Source organism: Trichinella spiralis, assembly GCF_000181795.1.
Source record: "Trichinella spiralis strain ISS 195 chromosome Unknown Scfld9, whole genome shotgun sequence".
Classification (NCBI taxonomy): domain Eukaryota; kingdom Metazoa; phylum Nematoda; class Enoplea; order Trichinellida; family Trichinellidae; genus Trichinella; species Trichinella spiralis.
Window position 1 is genome coordinate 4,376,475 of NW_003526948.1, and position 22,233 is coordinate 4,398,707.

Genomic DNA, 22,233 nt, shown 5'->3' on the forward strand with positions numbered 1-22,233 from the left:
CAACTTCTGCATCTTGGTCCAAAAATATCATATACATCATGCATGGTAGCATTTTTCTTATTTTCCCATTGGGTAACAGATATTTAAAAAGGAAAAAAACAGGCAGAGCATGAATAAGGGCAATGGATTTTGTTCATCAAAAAATCAGTATATGGGTGTCACAATATCGTTCGTGTCAGCTTTAGTTAGCTACTAGTTACTTTGCTCGTGTGAACGCAAAAAATACTGAAATACAATAAAACCAATTATTTGTTTGTCATTCGACTTTTCAAACTTTTCTAATTAACTGTAAATATTATTCACTTTTCATTTTCCAAAAAAATGATCTTCATTACAGTACAATAATGATTGTTCAAGAATCATTTTTCAACATTTTAATTTGCATTTTTATCTTTAAAAAATATCCCTACTTGTAGAAGGAAAAATATTTTGGCAAGATTATTTTAAATTCATTTCATTATAATATCATGATGCTATTTTTTTTAATTTCATTTCCAAGAACAAACAGAAATAATTTCAGTGGTTTTTTAATGTATGATTTGCAATATCATTGAATAATATACAAATAATAAATAGCGTGAGAAGCAAATATACATGTGTGTGTGTGTATGTGCGTCTAATTGTATGAAATAAATTTATTTGAAAAAAGAAATATTTTTTTGATCACTATTTACATTTGAAACGATTAAAAATGATGTTTTAAGGGTGACGACATGATCATGTGCATGGTCAATGATGGATGCACTTTGATTAAATTTTCTTTTAATAATCGTTTCTCACAGTTTTTTAATAAGCGAGTATTTGTGTGTTTTTTTTGTCATTTCACACAGAGAATGCAGAAATTAGGTTAAAAAAATGTACTTGTTCTGATATTAATTGATGACAGGCGTTACCTGCCTACTGTATAATGTACATTCTTGTTCCAAGTACACGGATAAAGAAAGCATTTGGACTTTTTTAGAATATGCATTTAATGTTCAGTGTAAGCTGTTGGGGTGGGCTAATTTCAGGGTGGTCGACGCTGAGACGCCTATCTTTGTCAATTAGAACAATTATGAAGCAAGTTGGAACGGGCTAGGCCATTCATTGTTGTAGACAAATAAAATGGCAAACAACCTGGCGACCCAGAATTGTCCTGAACCTTTTTACCAATTCTGCATGGTCAAATTCCGATAACCATCCAGCTACCAGCCGTCGACCACACGTGGAATATTTCATCTTTTATTGGCGACAAAATTAATTTATTCCTTATCTCAAGTATATTTGATTTCGAACGTGCCGCACCCAATTTCATGGGTGAAGTTCAACTCGACTGTTGCATACTTCTTTTCAAAAGCTTAATCATTAAATGAGAATCATTTTGAATGACAACTGTCTCATTGTTTAAATTGTCAGGCATTTTGTGACCCTGATTTTTAAATGATATCGATTTGACAAAGGTGGATTTTTCGCAAACAATGAATAATAATAAATACAGTAAGGTAGAACGGATCGATTTACTAAACCGAGCGAATTTTGTTCAACTATTTCAAAACAGTACAATATATTTTTTCCACAATTGAAAATACTTTTTCCATTTTTCTCACCAATTATGAAATTTGAAAAATTCTCAAATACCATTATTTATTTATTTATTTATTATTTGAAGCGGAAAATTTCGCTCAGTGCAAAATGTATAAAGATGATTCATTGAATTGACCCAGGCTTGTGAATAATTGTCGGCTATTTTACCGCAAGGTCATTCAGAATGGAGATTCGTAATTGTATAACAAGAGCTGAAAAATTATGACATCATGCGTAAGTTTAATCAGCTTAAAATTCATTCCCTCGCACTGCGTTCGCTCGAGCACCCTGTTCTACTGGAATTTCACATTATCAGCCGCATTTCAAAGGCTAACCATATTTTTGAATGGCAAAACTTGCAGACACAAATTTATCCGCTTCTGATGACTTTTCTAAGTGCTATTCTAATATTGTGAGTTTTATTTTTATTAATATTCATCTATTTGTTTATCTTTTGTATTTACTTATGCGCGTGAAAAGCAATGAAAATTTCCAACAGAATTAATCCACGAAATCTTTTTAATTTAAAAAAGATTATTAAATTAATAATATTAATTTATTATTATTATAAGCTAAGATAATATTAACTTTGCATACGTGACAAATTTTAATAAAGTTGGCTGTTAAACGAATTACATTTTAATAAGATGAAATTTCTTGGAATAATTTATGCAAAACTTGATCTTTTCTTTTGATTATTCGAAAAATCTTATCATTGCAGACTATTGAATAATTAAAACAAGAAAGTGCCGTTGATTAATCAATAGCAATAGGTTGTTGATTCGTTGGTGATAGTTTTCTGTTTGGATGAAAGGTGAAATAAAAGTCTCATTTGACGGGCATATGAATTTCGAAGAAAAATTAATTTAAAAATTAATACTGTCATCATATCTGATTGGGCATGCGTCTTGTTTTCTGATCATGGCTTGCTTGAAACAATCGAGAAATGCATTTCGAGAATTGCATTCAGGAGCCTATTTTTCAACAAATGTCACGTCATTCCATACGCTTGTGCAAATATTTGAATTTTGCTTGATTTTTACAATTTTGTCAGTACTAATTGAAGCGTGGTGACAAAAGAATTCAGGAACGGTTGCAAGATGTCAACCCAGCTTCTCATATGCAAAAGCTATATATATATATCTGTTATATGAAGTGAGACTTCATTAAAGTTGACGTTAAACTACTTATCCAATTTTATCTTGGACAAGTGCTTGTCAGATGGACAATTTAAATAACTGATAAAATTTGAAATTGTTGGAATGTGATAATAAAACTGGCTGTGAACGCAATCTCGTTTATCCGAAATAGATTCGATGATTCACATTTTACATTGATCACAACAGCAATGATTCAGTGGCTGCATTTGAAGGTCATGGCTAGATAGATGTGTTGATGACAGGATGATTTTGTCACATTGAAATACCACTGGCACTTTTGTAAAAATCTGTACAAAATTGCAATTGAATTTTGCTTTCATCAATTTATTGAAAAGTAAGTCGCAGAACCCAGTTAACTGCAATACTTCTGAACTGTATCACAATTTTCATAAAACATCAGTGCTGTAAAAAAGTAATATTTTTTGTACTTTTGTATTCATTATTTTTTATTCGTATTTTGTATTTTTACTTTCAATTGTCGATAGAATTTTAAATTCCTTTTTCTTAAATGTAAACCACTAAATACGATATGCTGACGCACGCGCAGCTTTATTCATAATCGGTTTGAGAATTTTTTGTTCATTCAAAAATTTAAGTTTTAAAATTATTTTTTTCAAAAAATTTCCTTTAATATTCACGTAAGAAGTTTTAATTCGAACAACCGCTCATTTGACCAAGAGCAGTAGTTAATGTGCAATTTTTAAACGTTTAATAAGCGCTACAATTGTACAGTATTCTTCTAAATGATGTGTATGATCAAGCAACGCAGGCCGCTGCGTGGCGCCGCTGTTGGCTGTCAGACAAGCGTGCCCGTTGGTTTTATCATTCAATACTTGTTTATGTGTGTATGTTGTGTGTTTGTGTGTGTGTATGTATATGTGAATTGGCGCGTTCGAGTGTTTTGCTTGGGCTACCGTGGATGATGGCGGTACAAAATCATACGAGCTGTGCACTCTAATTAAACTTACGGTCACTTACGCCTAGCCCGGCCGCTAGCCGGCGACGGATATACGACTTGCGCAATCTGTTGTTCCTTTACCACAGCAGATGGGTCGGGCCAAGTTGTGTCTTTATGATCGAGAACTGCAGCGGATGCTACCAGCGCAAGTCGCTCCGCCATTGCAACCCGTAAGCTTGTACCACTTATTGTATTGAATGCACTGATCATAATGTACATTTTAGAGCTTTTGCAGTTAATTTTTGAACAAAAAACAACAACTTTGATTTGAGAATTGTCTTATTTTTTGTATTTTGTGTAAATTTCAGCGATGCATTAGCCGTTTGGGACGCTTGCCTTCTGATATGGTGCAAATCGACACCTCAAAATGGGGTGAAGAGTTCCGAAGGCGGCCGAGCTGGGTTGACGCTGGTATGGCGTTGAGATTGATCCAGTCGGTTAGTGCAGGTTTGAAATTTTACTTTCACGCTTGATCAGAAGCCAATTTTTGCAGGATAAAGCAAAGGGTAATAAGCCGGCCTTATGGATTCGGATGCTTCTTCAGCGAGGGATGCTTTGTCTTGGTCACCGTATTCAACGTCATGCTGGACAAGTTCTATTTTTCGGCCTTCTCATGTTGTCCATCTGCTGCATAGGTTTGCGTTTGGTTGCTTTCGAAACCGACATGGAAAAGCTTTGGATTGAAAGTACGTTGCTTTTCTATATTTTTCAATCAATGACCTCCCTTGTACGGTTGGATATATTTTTTCCAAGTTCGCTTTGCTTGCTGCGATTGACCCTCGTCGGGATGCTTTTTCCATCAAGCGCAGCTGACCCTCGACCCTAAATATGGTTGATGGTCACATTCCTTTTTCTTTTCAATTAACTTGACCTAGTATCTTTTTCTTCAGCTCTATGGGGGTGAACAGCGCTTTCATTCTTCTGTTTTTCAACTCTTACATTGTCTAATAATGAATGTATCGATCGTGGCGGCAACTTGTCGCCAGCTTAGAGTTATGCAGGCGACCATAACGAAAAGGTCCGCAGAACCATTAATTGCCTCTTGGCCAACGCTTTCCGCGCTTACAAAATACCTACCAACCTGACCGGAAGCACCACTGACCCCAAAGCTGACCACTGTCAGTTTCTGAGATGAATATTAATTGATGAAAAGAGACAAACCATGCGGGTCATTTCCACATTCAGAGCGTTTCCGTTGGTTTTAGAGCTGTTTTCTGTCAATGTTGTCTTCTCATTTGAGCAGATCCAAACGAAATCCATTGAGAGATGGATTTCTTTTTCACGTTGCATTTCTAATCTTTAATCATCATCATCAGCAGCAGCAGCAGTATTTGATTTCTACCAGATTTGCACCGCATTTTAAGAATGTGTCTTTAACATTATTATTGTTGTTATTATTAATGCGGCACGTGCAATGCATATATTGAAAATTTATTTACAAATGAAATTTGATTTTTTCACACAGCCCTACGTGATTTAAATAGTCCTATTTCAGATGGGGTGTTTAGTTGGTTAGTTAGTTAGTTAGTTCATCATCAATTTCAAATGCTCAGCATCGACCAATTTCTCTTCACTTGATTCAAATAGTTGAGAAATTGACTTTCTATGAAAAAGTCTAGATCAATAAAAAAGCACAAGCAAGCATGCACGAGTTTATTTGTCGTCATGTTTTATTATCATCAGTATAAACGGAAAAAAATGTATATGTTTGTGTGTGTGTGTTGTTTAAGATGAGATATTTTGTTGTTGTTGGTGTTGTGTTGCTAAATTCAGTACAAGGAAGTTAAAGTAAATTTAGGCTAATTATAGAAATTTTTAATAGGGCTATTTTAACAGATTGTCTACAATTTTCTGAGCTTGACGTGACAGTTAACATTTGAAAAACATGATCAGTAAGCAGCAGAATTGTGGATAATTGAAATTTCGTAACTGGTAGCATCATTTTCAGTGCATAAAGTTCGCTTGTTTTGTTGTTGCAAAAATTATTAAATTTTACTTTGATCGACCTTGCTCTATTTCAACATCACAATTTCAAGAACGAATAATAATAATAATAGTGGAAAACTTCAGTCTGTGGAAAATGATATTCTTGAAGGATGCAAACTGCTCGCTCATTTGAAGAAATGAATTTTTTTTTCTTTTTGATGCAAATTGTCTTTTGTTCATTATTACCTGGGAACGGGTGAAATTTTTTGAAAAAAAAGACATCTGATGGCTAAAGTTATCATTTTAATTATTTGATTTTTTATCTGGTGATGTCTGGAAAGAATTGACAGATGCTTTTGCTTCAACGTTAAGCTCAAGTGGATGCTGCAGCTGAAATTAGTCAGTTGGTTGAGCCGTAAAAACAGCTAATGGTGTTGTTATATTAATTTTCGCCGTATAAAATTTATTACTTTGCTTTTTTTTCTCAAAAATTTATACTGTGCTTCCAAAATGACTATTTTTATTGAATCAAAACAAGTAATTATTTTCCCGTGTCGTCTATGGTGAACAGAGGCACCGAGCAGGTGCAACACTTCTCGTAGTAGGGGAAGGGGGGTAGAGTTCGATGGATCTGTAATTGTAACTGAAATTTACGAAACATGAAATTATTCATGAAGCTCACCAAGCGTGACTGACACAAGTTCAATTTACTGTTCCATGGAAAAATGAAAGCGGTTCTTTTAGAAAAGAAAAAACAGCTGCTGAATGATAAAATTTAAAGCTTTAAATTCCAATTTTAATTTAAAGCATGGATTGATTTTGGAATTATCGCAGTTGTTGGAAAATTACAACGTTGATGTTTTTTTTTGTGCATTTATTTCAACGTTTACGATTCGTCGTTGATAATGATAGTTGAAAGGAAACAAGCAGTTTGTTGTTAAGCGTTGTTGCTTTTCCAACTAAACAAGCAATAATCATTATACTGGTGAAAATTTGAAGTTTTCCAAACTGATTTTCATTATTGAAACATTGCTCAAATGGGCATTATATATATACATATACATTTATTTATTTATTTATTTATTTATAACCATGTAAGCATGGCTATTTGGAAGAAGATCCTTTTCGCAAACTGAAATATGTTGGTGCTTGTTTGTTTAATTGAAGATATTTGCTTGGTAAAATCAGTGACGGAAAAAGGTTTGATTAGGCAAATTGCTTTGAATAGATAAAAATAGATTTTTGATTTTCCATACCCTGTCAGATGGTGTTTTCAGCACAGAAAGTTAGTAATGTGCAATGATTGTTTTAACTTGAAAGTCTCAATGTGCCATGCATGCAGCTAAGAACAAAATATTCACTTGTTTTCTGACGCATATTTTGTTATTTCTTTAGGTTTTTTTCTTTCAACTTGAATGTTTAGCAAAATCTGAAAAATTGAGCTTTTTCTTTAATGATACTTTGGAATGTGATATATTGATTGAACACATTTGTTTTTGCTTTTCATATTGGAAATTTAGGATATTTGAATAATTTTTTTCGCATATATATGTTGTTATTTACTGTTGATAAATTATACTTTTATTTGCTTTGTTTAATATTATCAAAAAGAAAAAGTAATCATTTGATTAGTAATATGAATCAGAGTTTTTTTTATAAAATTGATCGTTTGTTGTCGTAACTTTTGAAATAATTAATTATCCGTTTTGGTCCATGAAATTATTATTATTTTATGCTCAAGTAGAGAAAATGCGTAGTTGAAAATAAGGTATTCAATTAATTGCAGTTGCAGCTTTTAGGCGACTTTTGAAATTGTTCAACAGAGCGCATATCCTGTTAACAAAGAAACAGCTTTGCAATTCTGTTGTATGGTCAGGGTTTCGAAAAAAAATTATATTCGACATGTTGGGATTTTTTTAGTTGTATATTTTGCAAGAACGGATATTGTTGACCGTAAAGTAGAATGCAGAGATTTTAGTTAGTTCCCAATGCTGCTGTCGTTCGAGTTTGCTATTCTTGCAGAGGGAATGCGATTCAAAAGTGATATGACGTCAGCAGTCCAACATGCTCAACCGATGCTCGCTTATGCAAACCAGTTTCTTCAAGCAATGCTTCAGCTAACAGAATAATTAGCATTTTTCATACAAGCATCGGATGGAATGTGAACAGCTTGAAAATTGATTACAAAACAGCAGCGGACGTTGAAAATTGATTCAAAACTCTGTCCCCGGTGTGGAAACGTTTTCAGTAGAGAATAATTCAGAAGCAAAAAATTGATCGAATGCAGGAAAATTTAATTCAACATAATTCACTTGCTAACAGCATAATCTCAACTAACAATAGAAACTTGTTTGCTGCTCAAAATTGCTGTGCGCATGTTGGTTTTAATTGACAATATTCTTTTTTTTTCGTGAAAATTGTCCGCTGTTCGGGTGTTTGAAAGTATGCTTTTCTTGAATCAGCTCGACATTGGAGTAAAAATGTATTATTAACAGCTAACCGTCATTGTTGTTACCACGGATGTTGTATTTTTCTTGTGTTGCTCTATTAGAAGTTCTACACGTCAACTGACGATGTCTGGATCTGTTGACTAAGCTAGGTTAAACTGAGCTTTTCAGAAAAATTTACATGCTGCTGCGCTGTTGAACAATTTTTCAAACGCTTCTCGTTTGCTGATGGTTAGAACAGCATCGAGCAAGCGGCCGCAGCCAATTTTGTATATTTTTCAACTTTAACTTTTTTTTCCTCTTCTTTACTCCACCGGCAGCTTGTTGCATCACATCTCTGCGGGATATTTCATTTATCATTGATCATTCAATTAAGTCACTGAATGAGTGTTGTAAACGGTCACTTTCAATTACTTTTTTATAGTTTTTTTTACCCATAGGCTGAGATGTGCTTTTAGGTGAGCCCAAATAAGTGTTGGTAGGGTTGCTTGATGCGATTGACCATTGAATGGAGGAAGGAGAGTTATAATAATCTGTTCCTCAAAGTGTACATATATATATATATCAGTCTGCTGTTGGGAAAATTATAAAAAGTAGCAAAAGAGAGAGAGGCATGCATCATCGGTGGTAGCATTCATTCAATTTTGAAAAAGAGAACGAAAACACTTTATGCTTAACGATGAAGAAGCAAAAAGCAGCAGATCGATTTTTATTGAAATAATTGAAATTGTAAAAATGTGGTTCGCGATAGTGGTCATTTGTGTTACGTCATCTGTATTCATTTTATAATGGCTGGATGTGACTGATTGTGACTCATCGTCCGCCATGGATTACGGTGAAAGCGTTCGTTGTCCTGTCGTTGAGGTCGATAATTTTTTACCCTTCTTGCGTGGCTGAGAGTTAGTGAGTGGGTCAGTTCAGTGGCGATGCTTTCGAAATTGGATGAAAATGGATCATTTGCACAAAATGATGATTGCTTAGCAGAGGAATAAACTGCAGACAGTCTGTCAATTTTCGTCAGCAAATCAATTTTTACCAGATGCTGCTAAGAAAAAGCAATAACACTACCATCAAAAGTAGTCTGAAAATTTTGAACAATTATCGAATCGATTTAATTATTTTTTTTCATTACTTTGAGTGTCATTTGCCAGAAATAATCATCATTTTGTTTCTATATATATATATATATATATATATATATATATATATGTTATATAGCTGCAGTTATGAACGCAATGGCATTAATAATGTGGCAGGGTAAAGAGTTGAAAAAAGAGTAATAACTAATTTGTTGTTGGTTTACAGAAGGAGGACGACTCGAAGAGGAACGAAACTTTTTGTCAGAAAATTCTGCCCGACTGCCAAATGGAAAGTTGCGCTCTGTGGAACATGCTGATAATAGAGATGAAGTTATGGTGGCCAATACAGGGGATGCGTTTCTGATTTTGATTCAGACACCTCGGAAAGGCAAAAGCAACATACTGACGAAAGATGACTTGCTTTTGCACGAGAAAGTTGTTTCAGAAATGGGCCGGATGACGATCAGCTTATTTGGCGAGTATGAATCTTTTTTTTTAAAAAAAAGTATATCGGGTTATTACTAACTTTGTACAATAGGAACGAACACACATGCATGCAGAAAAATGGTTAACTTCTTTTCTGTTGTTTCAGTACTGTTGGATTTGTATTATTAAATAATTTTTTTTACAACTTTTACAATAATACTAGTTATTTTTTTTCTTTAATTTGTAAATAAATAAATGTATTGTGAATTTTCTAGAACATGGGGTTTGGAAGATATTTGCTTCAGACCACCTGCACCATCTATCGAAGGCGCAATTAGTGAAATTATCAAAGTGGTTTGTTGCTTGGACATATATTGTTTCTGTTTTCATCAGTTTTAAAATTTTATCTTTGATTCATTTGATGCTTTTCAGTTGCTGGACAAGATTATTCCATGCACACTAATTACACCACTGGATTGCTTTTGGGATGGTAGCAAGCCTCTTGGTCCAAATCCACCTTTAAAAATCGGGTAATGATTTATTTTGACATTATTGTTGTTGTTGTCATCTGTGAAATATTTATTTGTACAGAGCAGAAATACAAACGTTTGTTCCATCGTTGCAAGATCAAGTTACGTGGAAAAATCTAAATCCTCAAGGTGTAATTGATGACGTTAAAACACTGGGTATTTTTGACATTTCGATTTTTGACAATTTTCTGGAAAGAGTAAGTCAATTAGTTCTGCTCATTGTCATGGTCCCATTCATCCATTGCTGATGTGTTGTAGTCAGGAATTGCAAGCGCATATCAACATCGACCTTGTATTGAACCACTGGATCCAGAATGCCCATCGACTGCACCAAATTACATTAACATGTGTCCAGTTGTGGAAAAATTCCTTGCGTGGAATTTGAAAGCAAAACAGTATTCATTTCCAAATATCACCATGGACGTGGAAAAACTTCTAATGGGCAATGATACGGTCGATTCGACAGAACCGACGACTACTACGAAACCCCAAGAAACGTCAATGTATGAACAAGAGTACAACACTTTTGAGGAAATGTTCGGTTCCATTCGTGAAAAGCCTGTTATGACTGAGCCGAAAATTTGCCGCCTGTTCAAAGAGGATGTTCGCAGTTTGTTGCTTGCCAACGAGACGTTGAGGCGTCAATTTTTGCCCGCTGCCGCTTTTACCAACTATTCAACAATTATGACCGGTGGATGTCGCGGTTATGCCGAAAATTTTATGAAATGGCCAGAAGATTTGATCATCGGTGGAATTACCAAAAAGGACGGTATTATTCAAACGTGAGTTCATACGATGTTTCATTTATCTGTGTGCTCTCTCTCTCTCTCTTAGTTAGTTGTTCTTGTTCATTTTTTATTTGAGTTGAATTTAAAAATTTTCAAACCTCTCAGCATGATGTATTTTTTTTCTTACACAGTTGAAGAGTGTAGAAGGAATATAGAATTTGTCAAATTGATCGACTGTTTTAGAGCAGAAGCATTGCAGACGGTGTTCATGATGTCCAGTGCAGCTGAAGTTTACGAACGATTCGCTAGTTCGCACAGTGAATCCACTCTTGCACGTGTGAATTGGTCCATTGAAAACGCTCAAAGTGTTCTGACGGCATGGCAGCGGAATTTTTCAAATCTCATCTACGATTACGCAAATAATACAGCAGAAAATCGTCAAGTGCACCCCATGTCCGGAACATCCATCAACGACATGTTAGAAATGTTCAGCGAGCTTAATCCTACTGTCATGATTGTAGGATACGTTCTTATGGTAAACGTTCTAATGTTTGTTATTTGTTGTGCCATCGTCATTGGCTTCATCACTGGTCGAATTTCATGCTTTCAGGTATTTTATGCATCGTTTTCGCTTTGCTCTACCGATGATGGTGGTGTGGCATCTGGTGTTGGATTGGCAGTGTGTGGATGCATTTTAGTTACAATTTCCAGCTTAGCAGGACTGGGTTGTTCGATGCTGCTCGGTGTTAAATTCAACCCAACGACAACTCAGGTGGTTCCTTTCTTATCGCTTGGCCTCGGTGTGGACGACATGTTTCTTCTTTTGCACAACTATCGTGATATTGCTCGTCAATACCAGGTGGACCAAATCGGCATGCTTTTGAAGGAGACTGGTCTATCGGCGTTGCTCACATCGGTTAACAACATTCTCGCGTTTTTAGTTGGTGCTTTACTGCCAATTCCCGCTTTGCGGAGCTTCTGCATTCAGGTGATTTTTTTTCAATTGTTTTTAAATTTATATCTCGCTTTTTTTTCCTATGAATTCAGTTGTTCCTCTTGCTAGTTTCGATTTGTATGAGAATGGAAAAATCGGTTGTTTTCAGGTTGCTCTTGTTTTGCTGCTGAACGCAATCACCATTTTAACAATCTATCCAGCGCTGATGACGTTCGATTTGGCGCGTCGTAAGCGTCGCCTGCTCGACGTATTCTGTTGCATCCGTGCACCTCAACCAAAATCTCGGCTCAATTCGAGATCTGAGCCAGTGTCAGTAGTGTATGAGAAGGTCAACAACAGTGGTCAGATGAACAAGAGCAACAATAGCAACAGTGTTTCAAAATCACCAGTTGGTGAAAATGAACCCAAAAAAAGACGATGTCACCTTACCGGTATTACGGTGGAAAATTTCCTCAAATACATCTACGGGCCATTGATTACACGAACGCCGGTCAAGGTAGGCATGCGGCGGATGCGCGGGGACAGTTTGCAGTACTCTTGAAGCTGGATTGTCTATGATGTGTTGTATTGTATTTGATTACAGATTGGCATTGTTGTGTTCAATTTGGTCCTCGTCGCTCTCAGCATTGATGGCGTGACAAAAATTTCCCTCGGTTTGGAGCTGACCGATTTAATTCCCAAGCATACGGCACCGTATGGGTTCTTGGCAGCTCGAGAAGCTTATTTTTCGTTTTTCCCGTTCAGCGCCGTTTTGAAAGGACCAATGGACATTCCACACAAACAACGACTGATCCGTGAATATCGTTCTGCTATTGGTGAGATTGACTATGTGATTCGGCATGATGGACAACCGTCAGAAAAGTACTGGTTGTCCATGATGACCGAATGGTTAGTATCACTGCAGCAAAAGTTTGACGAAGACTGGCAAAAAGGATACATCAATCGTTCTGGTGTTATTAGCACACTTGTTTCCAACGACGCGAAACTTGCCTACAAGCTGCTCTGCAATCAGGGTGATATTCTTGACTGTGGACGTGTGAGTAATTGATTTCATTTGCAATTTTTCACTTGAATTTTGTTCCATCGATTTTCATCGAAACTTGCTTACTTGCTTACCTTTTTAGGTTGGTACAACGCGCTTGATTGACCGTGAGGGTTTGATTAATCCGGACGGGTTTTACAATTACCTCACTGCCTGGTTTAATTTGGATCAAATGTCTTATTATATTTCTCAAGCTAATTTTTATCCTCAACCTCCAATATGGTACAATACTGACCATATACGCAGTGACACTGATAATAAAGGTAAATATTAAAAAGTGCTGTTACAAATGAAAATTTTGCTGCTCATCTGTTGATTGATATTTTCTTTTTTCTTTTGTTTAAGTTCCTCCAGCTGTTTGCCCTACGGTTAGTCATATACCTTTTTTTGTTACGAATCTTGTCGATACAGCATCTGTTGTCGATTTGATAAATGTAAGTATTCCATTAATTGATTTGTAATTTTAATTTTCAAAATTCAAATCCCAATGTAAGCATGGCTGTGCTGTGCTGTGCTTGGGCACGTTACATGATGGTTCTTTCCATTTTGTACAAGGACCTAATCGATCACACCGTTTAAAATATTCGCTCTAGCTTTTCTCTGTTCGTTTTGGTTCTGAAATTGGTTTTCTTGTTTTGTTAACAGAAAGTACGATCGATTTGTGAAGAATACACGGCTATGGGTTTGCCAAATTTTCCCGAAGGCCTTCCTTTCAACTTTTGGGAACACTATGTCCACTTGAATCGAAATCTATTGCTCGCTCTTCTCATGATCAGCGCTTCAGTGTTTGTCATTGTTTCACTTCTGTTGTTCAGTCCTTGGACAGCGTTGCTTGTTGTAAGTTGAAAAGAAATTTTTTTCCATTTGACCGAAAATGATTTATTTCATTTACTTCTTATACAGGTTACAGTTGTTGATTTGATGGTATTTGAATTAGCTGGATTTATGGGCATGATCGGTCTGAAGATGAATCCCGTTTCTGCAGTGACTTTAATCACTGCTGTGGGTATAGGTGTGGAATTTACCGTGCACATGTCGCTTAGTTTTTTGACTGCACTTGGCAATCGCGACCAACGTGTCCAGATGGCCGTTGATCACATGTTCGTTCCGGTGTTGCATGGAGGATTGAGTACTCTGCTTGGTTTGATCATGCTTGCATTTTCAGAGTTTGAATTCATAGTACAGTAAGTGTGCAGAAAAGAAAAATTTCTACTGTAAATATTTCACTCGACAAATTTTTTTAGTTATTTTTTTCTTGTCATGAGCTGCTTAATTTTGCTGGGTATTATTAATGGTTTGTTTCTTTTCCCTGTTCTCTTGTCCTGGCTTGGACCTCCCGGCGAGGTAAGATTACAACCAACTTCTCATTTGGTTTCTTAAAATTTGCATCAACTTACGTCTTCTTCTGTGCTAATTTCAGGTGCGTACAATTGACGGCTCAGATAGCTTGCCTCCACCGTCACCATCTCTAGTCGCTAAACAGCTTGCCAGTCTTTCGAAAAAGTCCAATCAAGGTGCATATTTTGGTTTGGCTCGAGCCAGCCAAAAGGGATACCGTAGGCAGTCGGACATGTCACTTAGTACAATTACTGAAGAGCGTACACCGCCCAACAGTGCCACGCCTCCAGTGTTGACCATCACACCCGTTCAGGTGATTATCCACTCGAAACGATCGAGCATTGGAATTGTAAGCGAATTGCTTGGTTTGTTCATGATGATGATGAACAAACAACTGGAACATTTTTCAAACTTCCAAACTCTAGCAATTTTATCGAAATCAACGCGTTCCAGGAATAATTTTTACTGTGCTCGTCTCCATCTTTAGATTATATATATATATATATATTTATTTATTTATTTAGACTAGATACGCACTAGTGGAGTTCATTTTGATTTTGTGATTGTTGACTTAGTATAATAATGATGTGTTTTTTTTCAAATATTTTCAGGCAGGAAATAACAGTCCAGCAGTAGAAGTAACATCCAGCACCGTGACGCCTCGTATTCATTCATCGTTGCCAAATGTGACCAACGATCTGACGCAGATGGAAAACGGTGAAGATGGAAGATCGAATCGATTCAGCAATGCTTTTACACGATTCGGAAATTCGATTCGCCGTTCTTTGGGACACCAAAGCCAGCAGAAGCCGGTTTAAGATGAAAATCAAAAAGTTTTTTCAACGTCAAATTCTTGATCGTCGATCGTGTTTCATAAAAATATTGCTGTGTGTGAAAATTTGCTTTTTTGGCGTTTTCATGTGTATTAATTATGCACATTCATTCACACAACTTGAACTCAACGCTCAACTTGCGTTCGAGTTCCAGCAATAATATGCTTTTCTTCTAATAATTTGTTTTCCATTTATTGCTAGTTCTTTTCTTGTGAAACGCAAAATGCAAAATGCTAATCATTTATTACTACTACTTACTGATAAAAAAAGAAGCTGATGCATGCTTGTGTACGTACGCATACGGACAAAGGGAAGCGGAAAATGGAAAACGTAATCCAGATGTGTTCAATTATTTATTAATATGCGAACATTTCGCTTGTTTTTAAATTTTTGAAAATATTGCTGAAAATATGATTTACTATGCAAACGACGACAACTGAAATAAGGAGCAGTTGGAATCGAACGCCGCCAGTCAGTCAAAACGCCTCAATTCCTCCCATCCATCTCGACTGAGTCCAAATTATTGGTCTTATTTGCATATTGAATGCAGATCACAGGACGTGAAGCGCAATTTTATATTGTCGCAATAAATAAAGCGACAATAGTAATTTTGATAAATGAGCCGCCGGCTTGATAACAGCGAAGACACAGACAGGAGTGAGTGACAACAACAAATCTTTTTACTTGAAACATTTTTTAAAAAATGAAATGATAATATTTTATTGCTTTTCGTTGAACCTATACGAAATAATATTCATAGAACAATCGATTATTTCTTTTCGTATAGTAAATAGATTTGCCTTGGTACGCTGGTAATCATCAATAATAGCACCTTTTAGAGAAGAAAGAGAATAAACAATAGCCAAGCCAAGCCAAGATTTAATCAAGTCGAGCATTTTCTGAATTACGTTTCAGGTACGGCTGATCAGCCTGACGATGCAGATAGAGCGAGTGTACGTACGTACGCATCAGCTGAATGCACAGTAATTTCACAATCGAAATGCCACTGATCATTGATTGTTATCGGTTTCTTTAAAATCATGCGTACTGCATGCGAAAAAATATACAACACAGAGCAGACTGATCCACTAATAATAATAATAATCTACCACCAAAGAATCTTGTTAATAATTAATAATAATGGAGTGAGCAAGTGACACCCGACACAAATCTGCCAGACATAGTCACGATTATTGAGTGAGCATTGATGTTGCTGTTTTTTGAGGATCAAAAACATTTTTATGATCTTTTTGCATTTTTTGACAAATATTTATAGACCAGATTATGGTGAAATGTCAAATCAAAAACTATCTCGTACTTGTGGAATAAATAGCCTCGAAACGTGGCAAACTACCTATGTAAGTGCAAAAAAAGTTGCCATTTTGGTGGCACTATAGTAGCAATATCTCGACAGCAACTCAGTAAAGGACAATGTCGATACGTCTGCAATTGTCATCCAATGTCAGCCAACTGACAATGCATGTAATGCAGTAGATTTTGAATTCCACAATTAAATTGTTTTGACATTTGGGAAAAATTTTATTTAGAATTAATTAACATGTTTGATCATTGTGCTACGTTGCAAAATTTGCGTATTCAAACGTTGGCTAAGTGTTTGTTTAGCTCATGGACGATTTATTACAATTTTTACTTGTGTGCCTTGCGTTCGCTGTCGTGGAATTAGCTGCAGTCATTGCTGGCCATTGCCAAACGTCGAGTGCGCAATACCGTTTTCTCAAAGATGACCAACAAAGAATTTATAAACAAACAGGTTGGTAAATTGTTTGCTTATTATTGCATTTTTCCATGCATTTTTTTTAAATTAAATCATCTTCTAGATTTATAGAGAATATTGAATGGATGAGGAGCATGAACAATGAAAAGAGGCAGCAACTTGACTACACATATTTTCAACAGAGCGGATGATAACCATGTAAACACTTCTGAAAAAATCTTAAGAAATACTTGCTCGAAAATTGTGGAAATATCATGGGGTATTATGAGACTTGCATTTTACGACGGCGAAAAACGACGAAAAACGTTCTTAGAAATTTCCACATTTTCTGCAGGTTAGACATTCGCATCGATTAATGATAATGCTATGCAAAGTTTCGGCGAAAACTGCTTTTTAGTTGTTAAAATAATGGCCTCTAAAGTTGACATATTGCCCATCTCAATCCTCATCAATCAAGGACAGCTCATCAGTTTTATTACAATATCTCGAGGAATAGGCAAGAGGGAACTACCGGGATACGTTTGTTCTACTCCTCTCATTGTTCCCGATCGACTGGTGCCTATTAAGTCTATTTTTGGGATTTAAGGTATTTCTCGAAAATTACAAATTTCATGGACTATAGACATGCTTTTTTACGAAAAACTGCGGAAAACGTTTTGTCGAAATTTCCACGTTTTTGCTTGCTACATATACGCTTTGATTAATTATAATAGTATGCACAGTTTGTGCGAACTCTGTCAAGTAGTTTTGGAACAATGGGCATGTAAGTTTACCATACTGCCTGTCTCAGTACAGAGGTAAGCTTCTCACTTTGTGGGAAGATATCTTCAGAACGATGCAATTGGGAACCACAGGGATATGTTTGTTGTTATTCAATAATCATTTCCGATCGATTGATGCCCAAAATGTCCATTTTTGGATTACAAGGTTTTCCTTGAAAAATGAAAATTTCATGGGCTATAGACTTGGTTGTTTTTGCGAAAATCCGCAAAAGTCTTTTTTTTCAAAATTTGAAGTTTTTTTTATTTTTAGACATTCACAATGATTACAGATTATGCTACGCAAAGTTTCATTAGAAACTGCTCAATAGTTGTGGAATAAATGGACTCTAAATTTTTCTACTGCCTATCATAATACATAGGACATTTGCCCATCAATGACTCCCTTTCAACGGCGGCAATGACTGCCAATTTCTGCACATGAGATATTTTTGATATCGAATCTATTAGATTTCTACTAATTTATTGCTTTTATACGATCAATTAAATTGAATTTCTGAAATTACGGCGGTTAAATAATCATTATTTGCTGCGAATCAAACCGTACGCGTTGTAACTGCTTTGTTTGTTGAAAAGCAAACATTGTATGGAATGCGATCCTCATTGACATGTTTTACATTGATTACGCATCTGATTGATACTATATGTGCGGCTATTTGATTGTACTTTCGCAAAGTAACACCAATGCAATGGCGATTTGCATAATTAGTATAATGTGTAGTCGCCCAGGGTGAAACTTCATTACAAATGCTGTGATATTAAATAAATTCACAATTGATGTCAAATTGTTGGGCTCATGCATGGTATTTGTTCGAATTTTCAGAGAAATCCCACCAATAAGTACACCAACATTCTATGCTTGTCAAAAACTGTGGCGTATTGTAAAATAATTTTGTGATTAAAGCAAGCGGTTTTGTGCCAATGAAAGGTATGTAAATTTGGAATAACTCGCAATTCATGATTTTTTGAGAAATTTGATGAAGTTTTCGGTTTGAGCATATGGAATTTTTAGAATAAAATAACTGGCATATTGCACGAAAATAGCTTTCCAATCTGATAATTTTGGACAATTCTAATCTTTGAATTGTAATCAATTAAAAAATTTAGTGAACAAAAATTTCAAATTTTTAAAGGATCTTGTTTGCAAAAGTAAAATGCAGAAATAATTCTTGTTAAAATAGATTCCTTTTCTTTGAGTGAAAAAATTGATAAATCTGTTGTAAAAATTCATGAAACTATTCCGTATGGGCATTAATTTAACTTTTATTTTTCATTCTTCTCTATTTCTACTCGGTTAATATTCTATTTCAATTTTACGTTTTTTATCGTATCTCAAGAAATACGCAATCAGGTGCCGTGTTGATCAGTTTATAGTAGTTATTGAATAATTCGGTATCGATATAAGTCAATTGCCTTAATTTTTGAAGAAAAAAATTTTTCTCGAAAATTGCAAAATTTCATGGACTATAGACTTGGTTGTTTTTGTGAAAATCGGCGAAAAATTTGTTTTCAAAATTTCGACTTTTTTTGATTGTTATAGTTGTATATTGATAAAAGATAGTAGTTTGGAGATTTTCAACGGAACCTCCTGAGGACTTTTGGAGTAAAAAGGCAAAAAAAGTTCACGTTCTGCCAATTTTAATACATAGGGAACTCGTCTAACAGTAATTGTTTTTCATCGGAATCAGAGACTGCCAATTCCTGCATATGAAACATTTTTGACATCAAATCTGTTAGATTTCCACTTATTGTTTTTTTATGATCAATTGAATTCAATATCTGAAATTATTGCTGTTAAGAAATTTATTAATTTTTGCGAATCAAAACGTAAGCGGTTGTAAGTGTTTACTTTTGCTATAAAGCAAACATTTCATGAAATCCCTGTCCCGGTTACCATCTTTTTCATTTATTAAGCTCTTGATTGATACCACATGTGTGGCTATTTGAATTTACTTTTGCTAAATAACAAAGATGCAATTGGCGATTTGCATAATTAGTATAATATGTAGTCGCTCAGGGTGAAAATTCATTACAATCGCTACGAAATTAAATAAATTCACAATTGATGTCAAATTATTGGGCTTATGCATGGTATTTCTTCGAATCTATAGAGGAATGCACCATTATGTAAAGTCAAAATTATTCCGAGCAACTCAGAAACTACGGCGAATTGTAAAATAATTTGAAGATAATTGCAAACAATTTGTGCTAATTAAAGGTATGGAAATTTTCAATAACCCGTAATCGATTACTTTTTTTGATAAATTTGTTTGTTATTTCTCTACCGATATAAATTAATTGCCTTAATTTTTTGAGAAAAAAATATTTTTTCTCGAAAATTGCAAAATTTCATGGGCTATAGACTTGGTTGTTTTTGTGAAAATCAGTGAAAATTTTTTTTTCAAAATGTGAATTTTTTTTGATTGTTATAGTTTTATATTAATAAAAGATAGTGTTTAGGAGAGTTTTTCTGGAAACTGCCTGGTTGGATTCAGGATGCTGTAAGCGATGAAGAAAAGGCAGGAACAAATTTTATTTGAAGAAGATGCTGTTTGCTCTGATTATTTAATTATTTGCGATAAACCTACACAAAATCATTTTCCTTGCATACTTATTTACTCTAAATGTTTTACTCATCTTCTTTTTCTTCCCATTTATATCGCATTTTTCTGCCTTCGCTGTTTTGTGAAAAATATCCACGTTCAAAAAAACATTTCAACGTTTTGTGAGTGGTAGATGTTGAGAGCAATGAATGACATTGTTATGGATAGTTTCAAAGCACACTGCACAGTGCGTTTGGTATTGTAATGGCATAAATTGCCTGTTAAGTTAGCGCATTGCGCTTAACTTAATATATAGGGAAGTAGCCAATCTGTAACTTCCTTAAAACGCTACTAGCATACGGGATTTTTAACGAATGTTGCCCTTTTCGCATTGGATTTAAGTATGCATTCAAATTGAACAACAACGATTATTACACGATCGTTTCCTTACACCTTCAGATTTTCACCACTCACGCAATCGCCTCAACAAGCGCAGAACAAAGCTTCACTGCAGTGAAATATTTAGAAAGCTGTTTCCTGAATACCGTGACAGAATTTCGACTGAACGGACTTGCAGTAATGTGTACATTCTTACTAATTTTTCCATTGATATTGACTTGTTAATATAAAAGTTCAGTTTGAAACGGAATCGAAACGTGTCGTTCATTTGAAATGCAATTAAAATTATTAACTTGAAAGTTATTATATCACGGGATTGAGATTCTAATTTTGTTTAAATGAAAAAACGACACTATTTTATTGCTTGACATACAGTCATGTCTAATAACACATGTACATGATAAATGCTTTCTATACTTCATCCGCCACTCTTTATAAATTAATACCCTCTTTATATTTCACATAAAATGAAAGAATATAATTTCTTTTTGCAAAATTGTAAATATGGACTTTCAGTTTCATTTCTACTATATAATTAATTTTCTGCTGGTGAAGTAGGGCTCGACCGCACACGATTTCACAAGACAAGACATTCTATTTTGCGGCATCTTCAACATCAGTTAATACTACTGATCGTGCAATTTCAAGCACATTCAGATTTTTAGGAGAATGCCTGTTACGTAAAAATCAGGAAATCAAAGAAAGCTGCTAAGAGCAACATTTCCTGCAGCAATTTCATAAAAAATCGACTAACTGAGGCTATTAGGAATGAGATGGTAGGAATGGTGGGTGTATGACGGAGTTGGGACCTGAAATGGAAGTTCGAGGAGGGGAAGATGGCGAAGAGGTTTTTAGTGTCAAAGTGCGATTTATATAGGGATCAATCAAGCAAACTGGACGAACAAGGCGCGTCATAGTGACAACCAGTTTGACGTTTGACAGATAAATTTGCATATAAAAAAGTAGGGAACTTTTGATGGGAAAATAGGTGCAAGACTGGGAAAACGTGTAAGAAAAGTGCATTTGTGGCGACTACTTCAAAATTGTATCTGCTAATCAGGTTAACCTTTTTGTTGAGTTGACGCGGGAATGTGAAGCTTGGCGGAAAATCAGTAGACGTCTCGTTGAGCGCAAACAAGCACAAAAGGCAAAAATCACTAATGACATTAAAATAAATCTGAAATTCAGACATGAATTTCAAAGCAGTGAATTAAAAGTATATAAAAATCTGCAAGTATTAATCTAACTGATAATAGCCTGCTTGACTGCAGCACAGCTTCAACGTTGTCAGTGAAATAAATAAAAATCGCATTTCACATAAATGACGTATTTCCAGCAGACAGTTTGATCTTACATGAGAACATGAAAAACGCAAAAATTGAAAATAAAAAAGATAAAATGAAGAAAAGTAAAAAAATTTTAAAGTACTAAGTTAATATATATTTCAAAAATTAAATCCCAGAAAAATAATTAATAATTGAAAATACAGTAAGATACATTATTTAATTCGCCAAATTAATGATAAGAAGGTTACTAAGCAATACACACGCATAGTTATTATTTTATTACGATGCTGTTCGATAAACGGTGGTGATGCGTACCCAAAGTGAACAAGGTAAGATGATGCTACATTCAGTGAAAATTTAGTACTGAAACTTATTTCCTGATGTTTTGTTATGAATGCAAATATATTTAAGTATTTAAGCACTTTTCAATTTGAAATGTTAAACTTGGATACTTTTAGAGCAAATTTCTCAATTACTATATTTGAACCTTGATGGGTTTGCAACAA

At 35.0% G+C, this 22,233-nt stretch overlaps 5 protein-coding genes across 5 annotated transcripts; 3 read left to right on the plus strand and 2 right to left on the minus strand.

Annotated features, from left to right (window-relative positions):
• Positions 1–3,770: 3,770 nt before the first annotated feature.
• Positions 3,771–4,507, plus strand: Tsp_05636 (protein patched protein). Its single transcript, XM_003371948.1, has 3 exons — positions 3,771–3,851; positions 3,990–4,118; positions 4,175–4,507. The coding sequence occupies exons 1-3, from the start codon at positions 3,771–3,773 to the stop codon at positions 4,505–4,507; spliced, it is 543 nt and encodes a 180-aa protein (XP_003371996.1).
• Positions 4,508–4,609: 102 nt separating this feature from the next.
• On the minus strand, positions 4,610–4,971 carry Tsp_05635 (conserved hypothetical protein). Its single transcript, XM_003371949.1, has 2 exons — positions 4,843–4,971; positions 4,610–4,807 (listed from the first exon to the last, which is right to left on the minus strand). Exons 1-2 carry the CDS (start codon positions 4,969–4,971, stop codon positions 4,610–4,612), a joined length of 327 nt encoding a protein of 108 aa, XP_003371997.1.
• Positions 4,972–9,301: 4,330 nt separating this feature from the next.
• Positions 9,302–14,970, plus strand: Tsp_05634 (protein patched protein). The gene is made up of 17 exons (XM_003371950.1): positions 9,302–9,311; positions 9,360–9,612; positions 9,835–9,913; positions 9,992–10,089; positions 10,151–10,286; positions 10,348–10,858; positions 11,015–11,805; positions 11,921–12,268; positions 12,356–12,808; positions 12,897–13,077; positions 13,160–13,248; positions 13,460–13,651; positions 13,718–13,998; positions 14,059–14,158; positions 14,235–14,465; positions 14,682–14,726; positions 14,764–14,970. Exons 1-17 carry the CDS (start codon positions 9,302–9,304, stop codon positions 14,968–14,970), a joined length of 4,005 nt encoding a protein of 1,334 aa, XP_003371998.1.
• A 1,155-nt stretch (positions 14,971–16,125) lies between these two features.
• On the plus strand, positions 16,126–16,911 carry Tsp_05633 (dynactin subunit 5). The gene is made up of 4 exons (XM_003371951.1): positions 16,126–16,130; positions 16,262–16,343; positions 16,609–16,756; positions 16,832–16,911. Exons 1-4 carry the CDS (start codon positions 16,126–16,128, stop codon positions 16,909–16,911), a joined length of 315 nt encoding a protein of 104 aa, XP_003371999.1.
• A 962-nt stretch (positions 16,912–17,873) lies between these two features.
• Tsp_05632 (dynactin subunit 5) lies at positions 17,874–18,458 on the minus strand. The gene is made up of 3 exons (XM_003371952.1): positions 18,370–18,458; positions 18,042–18,249; positions 17,874–17,942 (listed from the first exon to the last, which is right to left on the minus strand). Exons 1-3 carry the CDS (start codon positions 18,456–18,458, stop codon positions 17,874–17,876), a joined length of 366 nt encoding a protein of 121 aa, XP_003372000.1.
• Between the last annotated feature and the right edge of the window lie 3,775 nt (positions 18,459–22,233).

Coding starts and splice junctions, on each gene's coding strand:
- Tsp_05636 (XM_003371948.1), top strand. CDS start 3,771: ATGGGTCGGGCCAAGTTGTGTCTTTATGATCGAGAACTGCAGCGGATG. Junction 3,852..3,989: donor TCGCTCCGCCATTGCAACCC/GTAAGCTTGTAC, acceptor TGTAAATTTCAG/CGATGCATTAGCCGTTTGGG. Junction 4,119..4,174: donor CGTTGAGATTGATCCAGTCG/GTTAGTGCAGGT, acceptor CAATTTTTGCAG/GATAAAGCAAAGGGTAATAA.
- Tsp_05634 (XM_003371950.1), top strand. Junction 10,090..10,150: donor AATCCACCTTTAAAAATCGG/GTAATGATTTAT, acceptor TTATTTGTACAG/AGCAGAAATACAAACGTTTG. Junction 13,652..13,717: donor CTTGGACAGCGTTGCTTGTT/GTAAGTTGAAAA, acceptor CTTCTTATACAG/GTTACAGTTGTTGATTTGAT.
- Tsp_05633 (XM_003371951.1), top strand. Junction 16,344..16,608: donor AAACGTGGCAAACTACCTAT/GTAAGTGCAAAA, acceptor GTGTTTGTTTAG/CTCATGGACGATTTATTACA. Junction 16,757..16,831: donor AAGAATTTATAAACAAACAG/GTTGGTAAATTG, acceptor CTAGATTTATAG/AGAATATTGAATGGATGAGG.
- Tsp_05635 (XM_003371949.1), bottom strand. CDS start 4,971: ATGCAACGTGAAAAAGAAATCCATCTCTCAATGGATTTCGTTTGGATC. Junction 4,808..4,842: donor ATGTGGAAATGACCCGCATG/GTTTGTCTCTTT, acceptor TATTCATCTCAG/AAACTGACAGTGGTCAGCTT.
- Tsp_05632 (XM_003371952.1), bottom strand. CDS start 18,458: ATGAATTGCGAGTTATTCCAAATTTACATACCTTTCATTGGCACAAAA. Junction 18,250..18,369: donor TTATTTTACAATACGCCACA/GTTTTTGACAAG, acceptor TTAATATCACAG/CATTTGTAATGAAGTTTCAC. Junction 17,943..18,041: donor AAGCAGTTACAACGCGTACG/GTTTGATTCGCA, acceptor GAAATCTAATAG/ATTCGATATCAAAAATATCT.